Source organism: Megalobrama amblycephala, linkage group LG3, assembly GCF_018812025.1.
Source record: "Megalobrama amblycephala isolate DHTTF-2021 linkage group LG3, ASM1881202v1, whole genome shotgun sequence".
Taxonomy (NCBI): domain Eukaryota; kingdom Metazoa; phylum Chordata; class Actinopteri; order Cypriniformes; family Xenocyprididae; genus Megalobrama; species Megalobrama amblycephala.
In genome coordinates this window covers 12,917,377-12,938,848 of record NC_063046.1, presented here as the reverse complement: position 1 = coordinate 12,938,848, position 21,472 = coordinate 12,917,377, and the positions used below count along the sequence as shown (strand labels likewise).

The window sequence follows — 21,472 nt, the reverse complement described above, 5'->3', positions numbered from 1 at the left end:
AGCAGCTGCCAAAACAACAGGAGAGGGCATGGCCTCACGTTTTCACTTGATGAGCTGATTATATTCACATCTCGACCTTTAAACCTCCATGTCAATCAAGCTCTGAACTTTTTCTGAGAATCTGGCCCTGTATACATCTTAATATCTCTTTATAATTACACTCCTTCCTGTGACAAAAACCCAGGAGACCTTGAAGTATGAATCATGCTGATCGTGTGTGATGTGGGGAGGTGGGTTGAGAGAATGATGAATTATGTCATCCATTCCATTTACAATGACATAATAAATTGTGCGTGTTGGAAAGTGAATGGATCAGCACCCAGGAATGCATTGTTAAGAAGTTTGAATTATCTTTTGCACTAAAACGGCATCACCATTTATTTTTTTTATTTAGCAGAAGCTTATATCCGATGATCAATGACCACATTTAAATGCACGTAATTTTTCTGATTAATTTCAGTGAGGTCAGATTATTTTTCTTTTTTGAGTAACAGCAAAGAACATTTTTTGAGTAGCAGAAAATTCAAATAAGTGATTTTCCTTTTCTTCATCAAACAAGGTGTTCACAAAAATATTAAAATTTAAATATTTAAATATTAAAATCTTTGGAACACAAATTAAGATATTATTGATGAAATCCGTGAGCTTTCTGGCCTCCAATAAGACTGCAAACTTATTACCACTTTCAAGGCCCAGAAATGTAGTAAAGACATCATTAAATAGTCAATGTGACTACAGTGGTTCAACCTTAATGTTATGAAGTGACGAGAATACTTTTTGCTCACGTGAACAGCATCAGCCAATACTGAGTCGGCATTCTGATGTAGAATCCGGAAGCACTGCACTGTGATTACTACATCAACAACGTAGGAGACTGACATGGAAGAGAAAAAATTGTTGAATAAAGTCAGTATTTTTGTTTGTTTGTTTTTAGAATAAAAGTTGAGCCACTGTAGTCACATGGACTATTTTAATGATGTCTTTACTATCTTTCTGGGCCTTGAAGTGGTAATAACGTTGCAGTCTATCGGAGGTCAGAAAGCTCGCGTATTTCATCAAAAATATCTTAATTTGTGTTCCGAAGATGAACGAAGGTCTTACGGGTGTGGAACGACATGAGGGTAATTAATGACAGAATTAATAGCACAACTCTTTTTTACATTGATTATAATAAGAAATATTTCTTGAGCACCAAATTAGCATATTAGAATGATTTCTGAAGTATCATGTGACACTGAAGACTGGAGTAATTGTGCTGAAAATTCTGATTTACCATTACAGGATTAAAAAATATATATATTAATTGTAATAATGTTTCACAAGTATATGTATATATATATATATATATATATATATAATTTATTTATTTTTGATCAAATAAATGCAGCCTTTGTGAGCATAAGAGATTTCTTTCAAAAACATTTTTTAAAAAAATTATTAAAAAAAAAAAAAAAAAGCTCCAAAACTATTGGAATATTTCCCTTTATACAGCCTACACTATATATACTTAGCCTATTCAAATAAGACATGGCATATACACTATTGGTCTGCTATTCTCCTCTGGAAATAAAAATAAAAAATGCTTGTTATTATTTATTATGCTGTGTGGGGGAGAGGGGATGTGCGCCAAAAATAATTAAAATGCCCCTAAAGATGTGTTGGCAACAATCCCCTGTATAAGCTCTTGTTTTTATATATATATATAACATATAACAACATCACAGAAGGAAACATGCTGTTTTTTCCTGATTTTCAGCACAAAATTATTTTATAAAATAGTCCAGTAAACAAGATTCTAAAATTAAGTGATTTACATTTTAGACCCAACATTATCTGACATTGTCTGTTTTTGCTCTACAAAAAAAGTTCCAAACAAAGGCACAAAAAAACCTTTCAGCGTCTCTGAGAAATTCAGTGGTGCTTCGTTACTGAATGAATCTCTGTTTACTGAATGAATCTCTGTTTACTGAATGAATTTGTGTTCAACAAACAGCTTGAGCAAACGATTCATAAAGACAGTCAAATGCTTCGTTCCTGAATGAATCAGCTGTTTTGAAAGATTCGGTTGAATAAATGATTCAAAGACTCATTCATTCAACTCATTAGGACAGTGACTTGCTGCCATCTGGCCATTTCAGTTTCCAAATAAAAAAGAATCTCTTCATTTTTTCCAATAGTTTCATATTTCCATATTGAAAATGTAATATTTAAAAACCATAAAATCATTTATACTGTTGTAATGCAGTGTAAATGCATTTGTGTAACCTCAGTAAACAGTAAATACATCTAAATGCCACTTCTGTGCCATATCTACTGCACAAATATGGATTTATTGAATAAAAAAACAATTTATAAAATAAAAAATGAAAATCCATTTAAGGGAGCAAATTTCACCCCTTAATAGAAAAGTTCATTTCTTTCACTGGTCCACAGTGGTCCACAAAATATTAGTTATATATATATATATATATATATATATATATATATATATATATATATACACACACACACACACTATATTTCCAAAAGTTTTGGGATGCCTGCCCTTACGTGCACATGAACTTTAATGACATCCCATTCTTAATCCGTAGGGATTAATTTGGAGTTGGCCCACCCTTTGCAGGTATAACAGCTCCAACTCTTCTGGGAAAGCTTTCCACAAGGTTTAGGAGTGTGTTTAGAGGAATTTTTGACCATTCTTCTACAGGCCTGGCTCACAGTCTCCGCTCTAATTCATCCCAAAGGTGTTCTATCAGGTTGAGGTCAGGACTCTGTGCAGGCCACTCAAGTTCCTCCACACCAAACTCGCTCATCCATGTCTTTATGGACCTTGTTTTGTGCACTGGTGCGCAGTCATGTTGGAACAGGAAGGGGCCATCCCCAAACTGTTCCCACAAAGTTGGGAGCATGAAATTGTCTAAAATGTCTTGGTATGCTGAAGCATTAAGAGTTCCTTTCACTGGAACTAAGGGACCAAGCCCAACCCCTGAAAAACAACCCCATACCATAATCCCCCTCCACCAAACTTTACACTTGGCACAATGCAGTCAGGCAAGTACCGTTCTCCTGGCAACCACCAAACCCAGACTCGTCCATTGGATTGCCAGACAGAGATGTGTGATTCGTCACTCCAGAGAACACGTCTCCACTGCTCTAGAGTCCAGTGATGGCGTGCTTTACGCTACAGCATCTGATGCTTTGGATTGCACTTAGTGATGTAAGGCTTGGATGCAACTGCTCGGCCATGGAAACCCATTCCATGAAGCTCTCTACACACTGTTTTTGAGCTAATCTGAAGGCCACACAAAGTTTGGAGGTCTGTAGCTATTGACTCTGCAGAAAGTTGGCGACTTCTGCGCACTGTGCGCCTTAGCATGCGCTGAGATTTTATGTGGCCTACCACTTTGTGGCTGAGTTGCTGTTGTTCCCAATTGCTTCCACTTTGTTATGATACCACTAACAGTTGACCGTGGAATATTTAGTAGTGAGGAAATGTTATGAATTGGCTTATTGCACAGGTGGCAACCTATCACGGTACCACGCTTGAATTCACTGAGCTCCTGAGAGTGACCCATTCTTTCACAGATGTTTGTAGAAGCCGTCTGCATGCCTAGGTGCTTGATTTTATACACCTGTGGCCATGGAAGTGATTGGAACACCTGAATTCAATGATTTGGAGGGGTGTCCCAATACTTTTGGCAATAGTGTGTGTATATATATATATATATATATATATATATATATATATATATATATATATATATATTTCAGTTTTTCTTTTTTAATAAATCTGCAAAAATGTCAACAATTCTGTGTTTTTCTGTCAATATGGGGTGCTGTGTGTACATTAATGAGGGGAAAAAATGAACTTAAATGATTTTAGCAAATGGCTGCAATATAACAAAGAGTGAAAAATCGAAGGGGGTCTGAATACTTTCCGTACCCACTGTATATAGCAGGGGTGGCAAACTCTGGTCTGGAGGTCCGGTCCAGTCCTGCAGAGTTCAGCTCCAACCCTAATAAAAACTCACTTGATTAGCTTGTTCAGATCTGTTTGATTAGGCCTAAAGCAAAACTCTGCAGGACTGTGGCTCTCCAGGACTGACATTCGCCACCCCTGATATATAGTCTCCTCACTTTAAAAATGTATTTCTTCAGTAGTTTGACTTCTCAACTGTACCTTTGTTTTGACATCTGCAGATATAAATAAATGTTCAGGCTGATGTTTTTAATAAGATATTTACATGACCCAAAATTCACTTTAATACAGATATATGCCAGCTATGTCTGCAATTGGTGGACATGCATAATTTTCAGTTTAATATTGTTCTGAAAATCCCTGAAATTTGTGAATATTTCACAACATTGCACATTTACAGTAGGCCTATTATTTACCATGCAGTGTGCATGTTCACACCTGAACTGTTTAGATATAGTGCTGTATATACAGACCTAAAACAGCTTATTTGAGATGTTTGGCCCAGTCATATGTGACAAAGGGATGTAGTTTGCAAGGGGGATGGGGGATTTGGGAAAGTAACTCCCCACCCCCAGTCAAATGTGATCTAAAACAGCCACATAAACTAAAAAGACTGATGAAAAGGGGAGAAAACAACACCCTGCACCAACATAAATTAATTTCAAGACCACTTTTAATAGAATTTATCACCTTCTATTGCACTTATTGTGGCAAATTTTGACTAACTTGTAAAATTATAATAAATAATCTGTTAAGAGAATAGATTTTTCACTAAAGATGTAGATTACAACATGTTGTAGCTATAGCTTCTAAATGTGTATAGGTTGCTATTTTTCATAAATGCGATAAATAAAAGAAAGAAATAAAAAGGCCTAGGCATGGTAATGAGGAGCCGTTAATGGTCTTACCTGTAATTATATCCTTATTTTATTCATTCATCCTCATTTGTTATGCAATATGTAAACAATTACAAAAACGATGTTACTTTTTCATAAGACCAAGTAAATTGGAATCAAGAGCTAAAGTATTGACCTTCTTACATGAAGTATGGACGAAAAAATTGATTTTCTGCATGTGTAAAATGTGTTCTGCTAATAAGGAGAACGGTTCACACTTCAACTTCCAATGTTCAAACCAAACACCTACACCCTTGGACAAAGACCAGAGCAAGAGAGATGAAAGGGCATGCAAAGGTTTATAAAGTTAGGCAACATACAAAGAAAAGGGATGTGAAAGGGAAATACAGCAAGCACACTAAAACAGTGTAATAACTGCGATGGGGAGGGTCCCGTTATACACATCCACATGCATGAGGACACATTGGTAAGTGGGTGTGACTATGCTGGAAGCTGAGGGCTCAGTTTTACCTGCACTACATATATGTGCTCTGCGAGAAAGAACTTCATCAGTGATCATACACACACCTGCGCATCTGTATGAGGTCAACATCTCATCTGCACACACTTTGGCTTTGAACTAGGATCTGCATCTACAGGTAAACTTTGCTTGTTTCCCTTTAAAATTTCTAATATATCTGATTATTATAAATGCAATGTGGATATCTTGATGTGAGTTTAATATTAATGTAAGACTGTAATGCTGATTATATCCATTATTAATGCTGTAGACAGAAGTTATTTCCTTGGCTTTTCCCTCAGGGAAGTAATTCTTTATATTTATCTATCCATCCACCCGTCCATTAGACGGCAGTGAAGGCAAGCTTCACACTTATCACTCTAAACTGTTTGTAATTCAATCTGTGTGTACTTCCATTCTTTATACTTAAAATTATTGTGTGTGTGTGTATATATATATATATATATATATATATATATATATATATATATATATATAGTTGCTCATGTAACAATGTAGCCATTTATGTGCTGTTATAGATAGATATATATAACAATAGTAAAGTTGAAAAAATGAAAAAAGACAAATCTTTTTGAAATAGAATTTTCATAAATAAAAAAACAATTCTCATTCTCCAAAGAAGTGTACATTCGGATCATCCTGGACAAAAACAAAAAACACATTAATAATTGTTCTGACGCATACAGGATGAATGCATGGACCAGACACATGCGCTGATAATAAAATTGAGTTACTCAGTGAGTAACAAATATAAACCCGGAAAAAACGTTTACGGCATGGAAACATTCATTCACATTGCGAGGGGGAAATGGGGGAAGTGATTAATTTTCAGATTATTTTGACAACTCCAAATAATGGACTCCCAAGACAATAGTCAGGAAAGTCTGGTCAGTTTTCTCAATTAGGGAAATTATTCTTGTAAAGGGCCGAATGACTTAAATGTTTATGTAAATGGTATGAAATCATTTATGCACTAAAAGATTAAAAGATGTGTCATATGGTTGACCTCAGATTTAGCCACTGCTCCAGAGTACGAAAAGAGAGTATGAATGAAAAATGTCTATACTGTTGATTTACAAAGTAGCACTTGACAATGACTGTGACGTGTTTTAAGTAAATTAATTATGATTGATTTCTTCAACTCTGGCAGGTTAACATCACCATGTTCCGCTGCGTAACATCTGACCAGGTAGTGCTTATGTTGCCTTTGGTTCTGTTGGTGTTGCTAATGCCCTTCAGCTGGAGTTTTCAAGCTCTGACTCCTGGCTGCCACCTTTACCGTGAGTGAAAACAACCTGATTTTTAACAAGCACCCAACTCATTCTCAAAGGGTTAGTTCACCCAAAAATGAAAATTCTGTCATTAGTTACTCACCCTCATGTCGTTCTAAACTTTCGTTCATCTTCGGAACTCAAGTGAAGATCATTTTGATGAAATCTGAGAGCTTTCTAGACGCTTCTGTTCATGTTCGCTGATCAATGTTTACATGTGAATAAAAGCCTAAATTCAATCTGTTCATCATATAAAGCGGTTGTGTCTCTTCAGAACCAGTGGACTAAACCACTCAATTCATATGGATTGTTTTACGATCAAAGTGTCAGTTGAGATCGAGATTCTGAAGATGAAGGAAAGTCTTACAGGTTTGGATCAACATGAGGCTGAGAAATTAATGACAGAATTTTCGTTTATGGGTGAACTATCCCTTTAAAAAGTAAAGTACTGATGTACCCCCCTCTGTCTACACACAGCATTTAACGTGACCGTACGTACAGACAAGCGAGGTACATGTCGAGGAACTCAGATGGTGTACGCTTGTGTGGGCTACTGTGAGTCCAGTGCATTCCCGTCACGCTACTCTGTGCTGCTGGCGTCCAATTTCACCCACAACATAACGTCTGCTTCCCGCTGCTGCACCATTAGCAAGGATGCCAAGGTACATTCTAACCATTATCATATTACTAAGACCAATTTTACATCAGAAGAACCGATTATGAATTATTATGACTAAAGACTTTAATGATTGTGGATTTTAGAACATAACAATTTCCACCAGCCCAGCCAAACAACAATAATCTATTTTATTCCATTAGGTAAATTATTTCAAAATATAATATTTTACTAAAAAATAAAAAAATGAAATTCATATAGATTTATTAATTAGGATATTATTACCTTTATTTTTATCTTATCACCTGATTCCTTCATGCGTCTGTCTTTTCTCAGATCAAAGTACGTCTGCACTGTCCCGGAGGCCGTCACCATGACGATATCGAGATCTTGACCGCACGGGCCTGTCGGTGCAACATGTGTCACAAATCCCGTTACTGAGAGCCCACATAAAGAATGCCTCACTCATGCTGTACAGGACACCTGAGAATGCTGTGCAATTATGAAAATGTGCATTTTTTGGATTCAAATAATTTTCTGATTTTACCATTTTCATTTCACTTGTAAATTTACATAAAAACACACCGTCACTGAAAGGATTGGGGTCAGTAAGAATTTTGAAAAGAAATGAATACTTTTATTCGGCAAGAATGCATTAAATTGATCAAAAGCAACAGTAAAGATATTTTTCAAATAAGCGCTCTTCTTTCTAAAGTTCTAACGTAATGTTTCTAACATTCTGCTCATCATTGATAATAATAAGAACTGTTTCTTGAGCAGCAAATCATCATATTAGAATGATTTCTGAAGGATCATGTGACACTGAAAACTGGAGTAATGACGCTGAAAATTCAACTTTGCATCACAGGAGTGTTACATTTAAAAACATTTAGAAAAATAATAAAGTGATAATATTTCACAATATTAGTTTTTTTTTTACTGACTTGGTGAGCATAAGAGATTATCTTTTGAAAACATAAAAAATCTTACTGACCCAAACTTTTTAACGGTATATAATAAAATATTATTCTTTTTATCTAAAGTTCTAAGATGACAGCATGAGTGAAATGTTCTGTAAAGAGTCTACATACATCAATTCAATATAAAACAATGGGGAAAAGCATCAGATACACTCTATTAGTTCAAATAAATAAAAATCATTTTTCTAAATGTCGGTGCCACCTAATGACATAAAGAATGTATCTTACCTAATATATATTTATAAGGTGATGTTTGCACAAAATGAGTCTAATCTTTTGAAATAAAAGAGTACATGTCATTTTCTGTGTGTTTTATTTGTTAAATCATGTTTTTTAATATATATATATGATTTCTAATGCATAACTTGTGATAATTCTTTGCATAATAAGCAAAGAAGATTTAGGCCTATGTGTGTGTGCCTTTAGAAGGTCTCGCACTCGGTGTGGTTTGAGGAGCAGTAGGTGCAGTCGCACTGTAAGGCCTGAGGGTAATGATAGATGGGGGAGACGCCAGGACGACAACCTGGTAAACGTGCTGTCAGGTGGCGTGTACGGCTGTAGGTGCAGACACTGTGGTGCCTCTGGATATACGGCGGCTCCAGAACTGGCCTCTGTGATGCCAAAACACACAAGAACACATGTATGTCATGCAGAAATAAATACACAAACATATACTCCAATAGTAATAGTTCTATAAATAAGATATAATCGCAGGCTTCTGTCACCTCCCAGGTGTGGCAGCGGCCCCAGCATGCCTCAGTGCTTATCCGCAGACTCCTGCATCCAGGCTTCTTTGCCACAAAAGTAAAATCACGTACCGCACAGCCGCGAAAACTCTGCAAGGTCGTCACAGTCATGGTGGAATAAAAGCCAGGAAACAGGAGCAGAAAGGTCACAGCGGTCACTGAGAAGCACATTCTGAAAGAAATTATGATTTGACTTAACATAAAAGATAATGTGCACTTTTAAAGTTTCAGGGAGAATCTCAGACATTATTAGCAAGGATTCACAGGCATTTACAGACTATTTTCCCTCACTTGTTCCATATAGCTAAAAAAAGACAAATTAAATACCTATGTACTCTATTATGAGAACAAATACCCCAACGGAAAAAGCATATTAAAGCATATAAATTGCATGATATAATGAAATGTATATGCATACACATATTCCACGAAAAATTATATGTGGTAAAGTTACAATATACGCATAATTCTACATACACTGTCCCACTTTACCTCAATTCACCGTTTGTAACTGACATGAAAGGGTTAGTTCACCCAAAAATGAAAATTCTGTCATTTATTACTCACCCTCATGCCGTTCCACACCCGTAAGACCTTCGTTAATCTTCGGAACACAAATTAAGATATTTTAGTTGAAATCCGATCGCTCCGTGAGGCCTGCATAGGGAACAATGACACTTCCTCTCTCAAGATCCATAAAGGTACTAAAAACATATTTAAATCAGTTCATGTGAGTACAGTGGTTCAATATTAATATTATAAAACAACGAGAATATTTTTGGAGCGCCAAAAAACCCCAAAATAACGACTTATTTAGTGATGGCCGATTTCAAAACACTGCTTCAGGAAGCATCGGATCATGAATCAGTGTGTCGAATCTGCTGTTCGGAGCGCCAAAGTCACGTGATTTCAGCCGTTTGGCGGTTTGACACACGATCCGAATCATGATTCGATAAACTGATTCATTTATGATCCGATGCTTCCTGAAGCATTGTTTTGAAATCGGCCATCACTAAATAAGTCGTTTTTTTTTGTTTTTTTTTGGCGCACCAAAAATATCCTCGTCGCTTTATAATATTAATATTGGACCACTGTACTCACATGAACTGATTTAGATGTGTTTTTAGTACCTTGAGAGGAAATGTCATTGCTCCCTATGGAGGCCTCACGGAGCCATTCAACTAAAATATATTAATTTGTGTTCCAAAGATCAACAAAGGTCTTACGGGTGTGAAACGGCATGAGGGTGAGTAATAAATGACAGAATTTTCATTTTTGGGTGAACTAACCCTTTAAATGATTTGTGGCAGTTCTTGTGGTGGGTCCTCTGATTGCCATTACATACATGTGACCAGCAGACGTCGCCAGCGTGCAGTATGACGGGGGTTTGTATAGACATTACTAGTTAAAAGCTTCAGAAATTCCCGTTTCGACACACCATTTCTTGTATAAATATAACTAAGCCATAAACAAGGCGTTGTATTTGTCATCTTTTTAGAGCAGAAAAGTACGTTCCAAAGTGCTTTACTAACTCAAATGGCATAAATCTACACAAATGAACGAGCAAATTTATGTAACGATAACCACTAACCCTGCTGAAAAAACAGCATCTGCTGGTTAAGGTAGGTTTTGAAGCTGGTATGCTGGTTTGAGCTGGTTTATGCTGGTCCTGAGCTGGCCAATGCTGGTCCTGGACCAGCATAAACCAGCTCAAACCAGCATACCAGCTTCAAAACCTACCTTAACCAGCAGATGCTGTTTTTTTCAGCAGCAACATGACTTGTGAGATGCTACGGTGCTACTTCTAATTTATCTTTAATTTTGAATTTCAGTAAATTTAAGTTTCTAATTATGTGAAAAAATCCTTTTTTATGTCAAATTATGTAAATTAAGTGGACCAGCGTACTTTATTTTTGAAGGCTATTTTATTTTGTCTCTCGACTCCCATTTATTCCCAACTTTTAGCCTACCTGCTAAGTGACTGAAACAGAATTTTTACACATTATTGTTATTTAAGTGTAAGTAGGCCTAGGTGTTGTTAGGTTTGTCAGTAAGACCCGATAAAAAGCAAACTATAATGTAAATTAATATAATTTATGAAAAAAAAAAAAAAATACTAATTAATCTAATCAGGTAGTTATGGCAGAAATAATCCATGAATAAATCCTTTTTTTTTTTTTTTTCATTTAATGTAACAGTAATTGGAAATGTACAGTTTTATAATTTAAGAGAGCAAATCTTAATATTCACACATCATAGAACTTTTAAATTTTAGCATACATTTAATGTGTATAAAATATGGTCATTCTTTCTGAAGGGCATCAGAGAGGAAACCTGGAACAGCTCTGGTCATGTGACTGAGTATTGATACCTGCCATGTAAAAATGTTTACATGAAATCTAGACACCCTGCACTTCCATTTATAGTTGACAACTTTAACTCATTGGGATTAAATCAATGACACTGATGCAAGAACTCAGTCCTTATAGAATCACACAAAGTATCAATAAAACAAGAAACTCACCTGTTTGAGTCCACAAGCAGATGCCAGAAGCTTTTGGGAAGAAAATGACCAAATCACGTTCCTTCACAGACTGCCTTCTTGCTGTTTTAAAGCGCATTTATAGGACAATCTGACATCACTCTAATTACAATTCCCATTAATCTAGCCTGGAACATTACATGTAAACTTAACCAAACATGTTTTAAACATCTGCTCGTGTTTTAGGAATGAGCTGAATGACATCAGCTTCAAGTCAATGGCGTGAACTAATGTTGCTAAAACTAAAGGAAAGGGTCGGCTTTGAATGAACACCTTTCAGAAAACTATAGGCTACTAGAGAGTGAACAAAACCCCCAGAGGTGTCAAAGGTTTTGAGTGAAAATAATGACAAAAGTGTTCTTGATGCTGAGTTTTCATGTTTACATCCCACTTTTATACATTCATATCCCAAAACCGCTCATCCCCCAAAAATACATTGCTATGTTTAAACACAAGACATTGATCAAAAGGACAGTGCAACTCTAGTTTAAGTGATGCTACGTATGCATACAATTTCAGTCCGTTTTTATTGCCGTGTCTATTCTATTTCATTTTTTCTTTTCCGCTTTGTTCCTATGAAATGTGATGTTTCTGCAGATACCAGTTTTCTCAGAGGGCAAACAAAGGGTGTTAATCCAGATGCAAGAGTCATTTAGTTTGCTTTTCTCAATAAGACAGACTACTGCAAATTAATAATCAACAGTGGCAGTTCATTTGAGCGTTGACGCACACTCAAAATGAATGGTACATTCTGATCTAATCCCTGTTTTCTTCTAAACTGCAATAAGCTTCTCTACAACATCCACACATCAGTCTCTTCCTAAGCTTTCTCAGTATGCCTACACACACAGTTCCTTCCCATTAACAATCCTCTACATCAATAAATATAAGCGACAAAAAACAAATATACAAAACTCAAGACTGTCCTCTCTTTAAATTGAACACAAAAAGAGAATGAGTGCAAGCAATTTGATTGAATGAAATAAATAATAATAAAATAAATACAAAATAGCCAGACACACATTATTCAAACCAGATGAGATGAGAATATTGCTAAAATAAAATGTTTTGAATGTTATGTATATATATATATATATATTTATATATATATAAAAAACATAAGAACAGACTAAAATGTTGTCACTTCAGAACAAGTTTCGTTTTACCTAGCAGCATACTTCAGTCATGTTTATGAGGTGCTACACTAGAATACCCCCACCAACACTATAATCAGACATAGATATCATATTTATATATATATATATATATATATATATATATATATAAAAACATCAGTTATATTAGCATAGAAGTAGTACTTATAGAATAAGCTGTAGAAGTAGGAACATTATAATCTGTAATTTTCATCTTTAGGATCATCATTATTCATTCCTCTTCAGAGTTTGACAGTATGCAGAGTCTGTTGGTCGATTGACGGGGGGCTCGGATCGGCCCGAGAGAAACAGAGCCAGTTCTGGAATGACAGTAACGAACGATGTACGCGTTGGATTTCGAGTGTGCGCATGTGTGTCACCTCATGCAGGTATGTTTCGAATGTTAAGGTCGATGATCCCGGTGCGTGTAGGAATAGAAAGAAAAGATGCAGAGAGGCAGGTGTGTGAAGCGTATGAAAGAGTAGGACGCGTGTGAGAGGTACTCATTTTTTTCTCTTTTATATCTCACTCGTTGTGTGTGATGTGTGCTTCTGTGTTTTTCAGATATCTACATATGGACAGCCTGTCGTACGTGTGCTTGTGACGGTCGTGTCTGCATGGTGTGTGCACGTGTGTGTGTGTGTGTGTGTGTGTGTGTTTTCAGACGGCGATTGAGGCATTGATTGGTTCCCAAGTCAGGTAATTGTTGTGTTTTACAGTGCTGTGATACTGTGTGTGTGTCTGTATGTTCGCGTGTGGTTTCTAGGTGGTGTTGGCAGCGCTGGTCTCTGACTGGCTCTTGGTAGTGTTCTCTCTCTCCTGCAGGTTCTTCTGGTTTCTGCTGGCCTCGGTCAGACTCTGCAGTCGCCTCTCCTGCAGATCCTGCAAATTCTTCCACAGCTCGGCTCGCTCCCTCTCTTTTTTCAGCTCCCTAAGTAAAGGAGACGAAAGAGGGATGGGGAGGAGTGTAAAAAAGGAAGAAATACTTGCTGTGCTCAAAGAAATACATGTCATTATAAAATCAAAACTCATTTACTTTTTTAATACACAATCCTGGTCTAATTGGTGCATGTCTTATCCCAAATTATATCAAAAATATTAATAAATAAATAAAATTACCCTCATGGACTTGGTTTTCAGCTTTGTTTTTTAAAACATAAATAGACACCAGAGTTATTTTAGTATAACTTATATACTATTATAGTATTTATTAATATTTTAAATTTCAGTTTTCATTTGAATGTTATGTGCTTTTGTCATTTTTATTAGTGTTGGTGTTTTTTAATATACACTGCCCTCCAAAAGTTTGGAAACAGCCCTGGCAAAGTGTGGTTTTGGACGATATCAGCATAAATCCTTATCATTTCTTCGTGCAAATACATTACAGTAACTTGACATTATCATTGAAGACCAGCAGTAATAATTGGCAATATTTACAGTGGGTATGGAAAGTATTCAGACCCCCTTACATTTTTCACTCTTTGTTATATTGCAGCCATTTGCTAAAATCATTTAAGTTCATTTTTTTTCCTCATTAATGTACACACAGCACCCCATATTGACAGAGAAACACAGAATTGTTGACATTTTTGCAGATTTATTAAAAAAGAAAAACTGAAATATCACATGGTCCTAAGTATTCAGACCCTTTGCTGTGACACTCATATATTTAACTCAGGTGCTGTCCATTTCTTCTGATCATCCTTGAGATGGTTCTACACCTTCATTTGAGTCCATCTGTGTTTGATTATACTGATTGGACTTGATTAGGAAAGCCACACACCTGTCTATATAAGACCTTACAGCTCACAGTGCATGTCAGAGCAAATGAGAATCATGAGGTCAAATAAACTGCATGAAGAGCTCAGAGACAAGGCACAGATCTGGCCAAGGTTACAAAAAAATTTCTGCTGCACTTAAGGTTCCTACAGTGGCCTCCATAATCCTTAAATGGAAGACGTTTGGGACAACCAGAACCCTTCCTAGAGCTGGCCGTCCGGCCAAACTGAGCTATCGGGGGAGAAGAGCCTTGGTGAGAGAGGTAAAGAAGAACCCAAAGATCACTGTGGCTGAGCTCCAGAGATGCAGTCGGGAGATGGGAGAAAGTTGTAGAAAGTCAACCATCACTGCAGCCCTCCACCAGTCGGGGCTTTATGGCAGAGTGTACCGACGGAAGCCTCTCCTCAGTGCAAGATACATGAAAGCCCGCATGGAGTTTGCTAAAAAACACCTGAAGGACTCCAAGATGGTGAGAAATAAGATTCTCTGGTCTGATGAGACCAAGATAGAACTTTTTGGCCTTAATTCTAAGCGGTATGTGTGGAGAAAACCAGGCACTGCTCATCACCTGTCCAATACAGTCCCAACAGTGAAGCATGGTGGTGGCAGCATCATGCTGTGGGGGTGTTTTTCAGCTGCAGGGACAGGACGACTGGTTGCAATCGAGGGAAAGATGAATGCGGCCAAGTACAGGGATATTCTGGACGAAAACCTTCCAGAGAGCTCCAGAGAGCTCAGGACCTCAGACTGGGCCGAATGTTTACCTTCCAACAAGACAATGACCCTAAGCACACAGCTAAAATAACGAAGGAGTGGCTTCACAACAACTCCGTGACTGTTCTTGAATGGCCCAGCCAGAGCCCTGACTTAAACCCAATTGAGCATCTCTGGAGAGACCTAAAAATGGCTGTCCACCAACGTTTACCATCCAACCTGACAGAAATGGAGAGGATCTGCAAGGAGGAATGGCAGAGGATCCCCAAATCCAGGTGTAAAAAACTTGTTGCATCTTTCCCAAAAAGACTCATGGCTGTATTAGATCAAAAGGGTGCTTCTACTAAATACTGAGCAAAGGGTCTGAATACTTAGGACCATGTGATATTTCAGTTTTTCTTTTTTAATAAATCTGCAAAAATGTCAACAATTCTGTGTTTTTCTGTCAATATGGGGTGCTGTGTGTACATTAATGAGGAAAAAAAATGAACTTAAATGAGTTTAGCAAATGGCTGCAATATAACAAAGAGTGAAAAATTTAAGGGGGTCTGAATACTTTCCGTACCCACTGTACATTTCATTATAAAATCAAAACTCATTTACTTTCTTAATACACAATCCTGGTCTAATTGGTGCATGTCTTATCCCAGAGATCAAATTATATCAAAAATATTAATAAATAAAATTACCCCAATGGAATTGGTTTTCAGCTTTGTTTTTTTAAACATAAATAGACACCAGATTTATTTTAGTATAACTTATATACTATTATAGTATTTATTAATATTTTAAATTTCAGTTTTCATTTGAATGTTATGTCTTTTTGTCATTTTTATTAGTGTTGGTGTTTTTTAATATACACTGCCCTCCAAAAGTTTGGAAACACCCCTGGCAAAGTGTGGTTTCGGACGATATCAGCATAAATCCTTATCATTTTCTGGTGCAAATACATTACAGTAACTTGACATTATCATTGAAGACCAGCAGTAATAATTTTCATTTTGATTACATAATAATGGCAATATATACATGTCAAAGTCAGACATGCCCCTTTGTCAGCTGTGATGCCTGGTTACTGGTTTAAACTTGGCCCAGGTTTGTAAAAGATTTTTGGGTCAGCACACCTTAATAGCTTCAACAATTGATTGCCAATTGAGTTTAGAATACAATGAACCAATTAGAACCCAGTTTATGTCAGATAGCTGCTAATGGTGGATATTTTGATGAATCGAAAATGTAAGTTTTTTCTATGTATAAACTGTTTATGTAATAAAATATGTTTTCACAGTTTGTGTTGTCCCTTATCAGTGCAAAATTATCACAAATTAAAAAGGATTCATGCCAATATTGTCCAAAACCCCACTTTTCTAGGGCGTTTCCAAACTTTTGGAGGGCAGTGTATATATTTACATTTTATTTTATTTTATTTAAATTAGTTGCAACATTTCTAACTTTCATTTAATTTTTTAACATTTTAATAACATTATGATTTATTTTATTTCAGCATTATTTCAGTGAATGAAAATTATTTTTCATAGTTTTATTATTTCACAGCTAGAATATAACGGCTGCACAAATAGATTTTTAAATGCCAGTCACAGTTTTTTTTTTTCTTGAGTACTGTATGTTATTTTTTTTTTTGTGCTTTCTTGTCGTTCGTTCATCATCTTCGTTTTATTTTTCGCGTTTGTGCATGTTGGGGGCGGAGCTATGAAGGAAGAGAGTGTGTTCATTTGTGTTCATGAAGGAAGAGAGTGTGTTAATTCCTGAACCTGACTTACTTCACACGTCACAAATCCATTTTTTTTTTTTTCAATTTCAGCTATAATATAATTAACTCATCCTCTCATCCAACCACCTTGCTTCATTCTTGTATGTAATGGCCACTTCATGCAACCAACTACATCCAGTTTCATGTCATATTACACAAGTCAAATGAGTTTTAATTCTGTTTCATGTCATGTACACCGTCCTGTACTCACTTCTGTTTCTCCACTTTGTAGGAGGCAGTGAGATCATCAAAGAGCTTGCTGTTCATCTCCATGAATGTCTTCAGCACATTGTAGATAAGAGAGATGATCGTCCTAAATAATACAACAGAGAAATGTCCTTGATTGATGTCAATAGCATTAATGTTATTGAAGAGTTTCTAAAACGCATGTTAGAATGACACCGACTGGTTCCAGTGCTCTTTGGAAACTCTGTACAGTGTGCCAAAGACCAGAGGCAGGATGACCTGGCAGTTCTCCTCTATTAGACTCAGAATGTACTCATTATTCCAGAAATACAGAGCCCGCTCTGCAACCTGAGACAGAATAAAGAGAGAGGATGAGAAAAGAGTACACAAACAGGTGCATTCATCACCTCCGCGTGTTCACAAGTACTACAGGCAGACGAGTGGGAGGAATGCTCCGGTGTGAAAGAGGAAGCTGACCTGGAAATGAGGGCTGGAGATGCAGGCAGCAATCTGTTTGAATAGAGGCTCCTGCACACGGATGAACTGAGATGGCTCAATCACGTCCAGAATCTCCTCGATCTCCCCCAGGAACATCACCTGTGTTCATGTGACAGGATTATATACTGTACAAACACACTAGCAAATATTTCCAAGTTCATTTGCAATCGGAAAACATGAGTGGATTTCAATGTCTCAATTCATCAGCAACGATTAACGGCAATAACAAACAACACAAACTTCAGCATCTGCATCAGCCAATGCAGATAATCTTAACAAGTCAAACATTGGCTCAAGCTATGTATTTTAGTCGGTCACTAGCAACTATCACTAGCCTGGTTTCCATTCACACTTTTTATGCAAATTTTGTTTTTGTCATATTCAGATTTTTGGCATAAATTAAATTTGCAGCTTGGATGAAAACATAAATATTGTCTGAGACAGGATTTCCCAATTGGGGGTTCTATAATTATACAGAATGTAAAAATAAAATATATAAATGGGGCGGCTCCACAATAATCGTGATTATCAAATCAAAGGCTGCAATTTAATTATTAAAGGGATAGTTCACCCAAAAATGAAAATTTGATGTTTATCTGCTTACCCCCAGAGCATCCAAGATGTAGGTGTCTTGCTTTCTTCAGTAGAACACAAATTATGATTTTTAACTCCAACCGTTGCTGTCTGTCAGTCAAATAATGCTAGTGGATGGGAACTTCTACAATAACAGTAAATAAAACTTGCTTAGACAAGTCCAAATTAAACCCTGCAGCTCGTGACGACACATTGATGTCCTAAGACACGAAACGATCGGTTTGTGCGAGAAACCGAACAGTATTTATATCATTTTTTACCTCTAATACACCACTATGTCCAACGGCATTCATCATTTGATTCGTTTGGTCTGATCGCGCTCTGACAGCGGCAGTGATGTCTCGCGCATATACTTCAATGAGAGTGAGACATCACTGCCGCTGTCAGAGCGCGATCAGACCAAACGAATCGAGTGATGAATGCCGTTGGACAGAGTGGTGTATTAGAGGTAAAAAATTATATAAATACTGTTCGGTTCGTTTCGTGTCTTAAGACATCAACGTGTCGTCACGAGCCGCAGGGTTTAATTTGGATTTGTCTATCGTGTTTTATTTACTCTTATAGTCCAAGTTCCCGCTGACTTGCATTATACCACTGACAGACGGCAGCGGTTGCAGTTAAAAATCATCATTTATGTTCTACTGAAGAAACAAAGTCACCTACATCTTGGATGCGCTGGGGGTAAGCAGATAAACATCAAATTTTCATTTTTAGGTGAACTATCCCTTTAACTTTTATTTTACAGTAATATAATTCTGTCTTTATTTTAAAACACTACTACTACTAATAATAATAATTATTATTATTCACATCAGAGAATGATGAACATGTGAAATATGTGTCGTTAAATTATTGAAATTTTAACTTAAAATCAAAGGGGTTACTTATTTTATGTCTAAGGGGTTTGTCTGACTAAAACATTGGGGAATCTCTGGTCTGAGAGGTAAAACTATATGTATGCAATGCTTTTCTTACCTCTTTCTGAGTGCATGTTTTTGGCCAGTATCTCAGCAGCCCCCTGATGATCTAATGAAGTACAGAAGATTGAAGAATGTAAAAGACAATCTTCTTTTTTTAATGTGACAGCGCAGTGGTATGTATATGAAGTTGCATGACATAATTAAATTCAACGTACGTGTTCTGTAACTGTGGCATCTTTCTCCATGAATTGCACCACACAGTAAGCCAGCTACATGAAAAGAGCACAAAAAAAGATTTTTAATAAAGTCACTTGCAGGCAGGTTATCTACACAGCGTCACTTCAATGGCTTATTGATTTTACCTGCAGGTGCTTCTGATTCAAGGGTATGAGAGTGAGGACATTACCCCATGTCCCCATTTTTCAAAAGGTGTATAAATCATACAGAATGAGTTTTTTTGAGAAAATAAAAATGTGCAGTTTCCTGTGATGGGGAGGTTTAGGGGTAGGAGTAGTGCAGGGTGAAAGAAAATACAGTATAAAAACCATTACACCTACGGAATGTCCCCACAATTCACAAAAACAAACGTGTGTAAGTATGTGCCCTTATCTGCCTTTCATGGTTTGATCTGAAGAAGCACTAAGCTAACTTCACAAATAAACCATTCTTCTAATCAAGATCCTAAATGCCACCACATGGCTTTATCTTTAATCTGCCCACACTGGGAGTCAATGCATTGGCACATATCTATACTCAACAATCCATATGCGAGTGCCAATTATGTAGGCTTAGCTGCTAGATGTCTGTCAGCAAATGTTTGACTGCTTTCTGGATTTACGGAGAACAGTTCTATGTGAAACACAATGTGTAGCATGTGTAAAACGTAGGTTCTGTGCAGTAAAGCAATAGTAAACCTGCAGTATAAGCTGGCTATAGTGAATGGAAATTTAGCAGACATGTTCGTAAATGTTATTACGGTATGCTTTTTTTTCTAAATGTTGTTCAATTTTATGAACTTTTAACAGGGACAGTTCCCCTGGAGGAACCTTGTGTTATATGCATTGCTCAAGGGCACAGTGGTGATAGCACATGTCCTGTTCCTTGTGAGCATCACACCAGACACCACCTCAGTGGCGGAGATTGCCTTTTCGGTACAGTATGTGGGTGTAAGTGAGAAAGCCTGGGTTAGGTGCAAGCTCTAGAAATTGGATAAAGTCCATAACAACTAACAGCAAAAACGAAAATCAATATATACATTCATACACAGGTAAAAATTATGTCAGGAGGGGATATTTGTTTTTAATGACGCTGTAAGTTTGATTAAAGCATCAAATTACGAGGAAAATATGATGTAAATTTTCCTAGACCATCACTTATGGCCTATATATATATATATATATATATATATATATATATGTGTGTGTGTAAGTAACTCAATATTAATTTCTTGTTTATTGAGCAGTTGTATAAAAGCAGTATCAACCGTGCTGTTCATACTTATTTCGAAGTGTTTATTTTCTTTCTTTTGCATACATCACAAGTTCACAGATTAGTGTTTCTCTTCATAGTGAGTTTCTCTTCAGCACTTTATCTTGTAATGTTATGATGTAAGGCAATATTCTCTATAAAGCTGCTTTTAACATTGCTCTAATAGTGAGTAGAATGAGATATGTTGTCATATTAATACAAAAATATTTTCCAGATGATATTTTAATCATTTCGTTTGGATTTAGTACATATACATATTAAATTTATAACATTCAGTACATATATAAAATTTAGTACATAAAAAATTCTAATCGAAAATAAATGTGTTTATATTTTAGGAAGGGGGTCCCTTTCACAGCACCCATATAGTACATGACCAGATATATACAGTGGCGTGAAAAAGTATGTGAACCCCTTGCAGAATCTGTGAAAATGAGAATTATTTTAATAAAATAAGAGGGATAATAAATAATGCATGTTATTTTTTGTTTAGTACTGTCCTGAGTAAGATATTTTACATAAAAGATGTTTGCATTTAGTTCACAAGACAAAACAATAGCTGAATTTATTAAAATAACCCCATTCATAAGTATGTGAACCATTGATTCTCAATACTGTGTGTGGTTACCTGATGATCCACGACTGTTTTTTTTGTTTTGTGATGGTTGTTCATGAGTCTCTTGTTTGTCCTGAGCAGTTAAACTGAGCTCTGTTCTTCAGAAAAATCCTCCAGCTCCGGCAGATTGATCAGTTTTCAAGCATTTTTGCATATTTGAACCCTTTCCAGCAGTGACTGTATGATTTTGAGATTCATCTTTTCACACTGAGGACAACTGAGGGACTCAAACACAACTATT

General features: G+C 36.5%; 3 protein-coding genes across 4 annotated transcripts in view; 1 reads left to right on the top strand and 2 right to left on the bottom strand.

The window, feature by feature from the left end:
* Positions 1-5,922: 5,922 nt before the first annotated feature.
* gpha2 (glycoprotein hormone subunit alpha 2) lies at positions 5,923-8,091 on the top strand. The gene is made up of 3 exons (XM_048183345.1): positions 5,923-6,636; positions 7,105-7,289; positions 7,580-8,091. Exons 1-3 carry the CDS (start codon positions 6,519-6,521, stop codon positions 7,682-7,684), a joined length of 408 nt encoding a protein of 135 aa, XP_048039302.1. The 5' UTR covers positions 5,923-6,518; the 3' UTR covers positions 7,685-8,091.
* A 428-nt stretch (positions 8,092-8,519) lies between these two features.
* Positions 8,520-10,506, bottom strand: LOC125264109 (glycoprotein hormone beta-5-like). Of its 2 annotated transcripts, none has more exons than XM_048183344.1 (3): positions 10,263-10,506; positions 9,042-9,143; positions 8,520-8,834 (listed from the first exon to the last, which is right to left on the bottom strand). In XM_048183344.1, the coding sequence occupies exons 1-3, from the start codon at positions 10,314-10,316 to the stop codon at positions 8,646-8,648; spliced, it is 345 nt and encodes a 114-aa protein (XP_048039301.1). In that variant the 5' UTR covers positions 10,317-10,506; the 3' UTR covers positions 8,520-8,645. The 2 variants fall into 2 exon arrangements, with proteins under 2 accessions (XP_048039301.1, XP_048039299.1); XM_048183342.1 differs by having other exon boundaries at positions 8,949-9,143; positions 10,263-10,456.
* A 1,362-nt stretch (positions 10,507-11,868) lies between these two features.
* The window catches only part of ppp2r5b (protein phosphatase 2, regulatory subunit B', beta), a 35,030-nt gene continuing 25,426 nt past the window's right edge, over positions 11,869-21,472 (bottom strand). Inside the window, exons 8-13 of the mRNA XM_048183987.1 lie at positions 19,343-19,396; positions 19,183-19,233; positions 17,593-17,712; positions 17,336-17,463; positions 17,141-17,242; positions 11,869-13,596 (exon numbers count right to left, since the gene is read on the bottom strand). Coding sequence (XP_048039944.1) covers positions 13,428-13,596; positions 17,141-17,242; positions 17,336-17,463; positions 17,593-17,712; positions 19,183-19,233; positions 19,343-19,396 — 624 coding nt within the window. The 3' untranslated portion in view covers positions 11,869-13,427. The remainder of the gene's footprint in view (positions 13,597-17,140; positions 17,243-17,335; positions 17,464-17,592; positions 17,713-19,182; positions 19,234-19,342; positions 19,397-21,472) is intronic.

Excerpts from the sequence above, each read along its gene's own strand:
- gpha2 (XM_048183345.1), top strand. The coding sequence starts at position 6,519 with ATGTTCCGCTGCGTAACATCTGACCAGGTAGTGCTTATGTTGCCTTTG. Across the intron at positions 6,637-7,104 it reads TCCTGGCTGCCACCTTTACC|CATTTAACGTGACCGTACGT; the intron begins GTGAGTGAAAAC and ends GTCTACACACAG. Across the intron at positions 7,290-7,579 it reads CCATTAGCAAGGATGCCAAG|ATCAAAGTACGTCTGCACTG; the intron begins GTACATTCTAAC and ends GTCTTTTCTCAG.
- LOC125264109 (XM_048183342.1), bottom strand. The coding sequence starts at position 10,316 with ATGTATGTAATGGCAATCAGAGGACCCACCACAAGAACTGCCACAAAT. Across the intron at positions 9,144-10,262 it reads GAACTGCCACAAATCATTTA|AGAATGTGCTTCTCAGTGAC; the intron begins AAGGGTTAGTTC and ends ATAATTTCTTTC. Across the intron at positions 8,835-8,948 it reads GCCGCTGCCACACCTGGGAG|AGGCCAGTTCTGGAGCCGCC; the intron begins GTGACAGAAGCC and ends TTGGCATCACAG.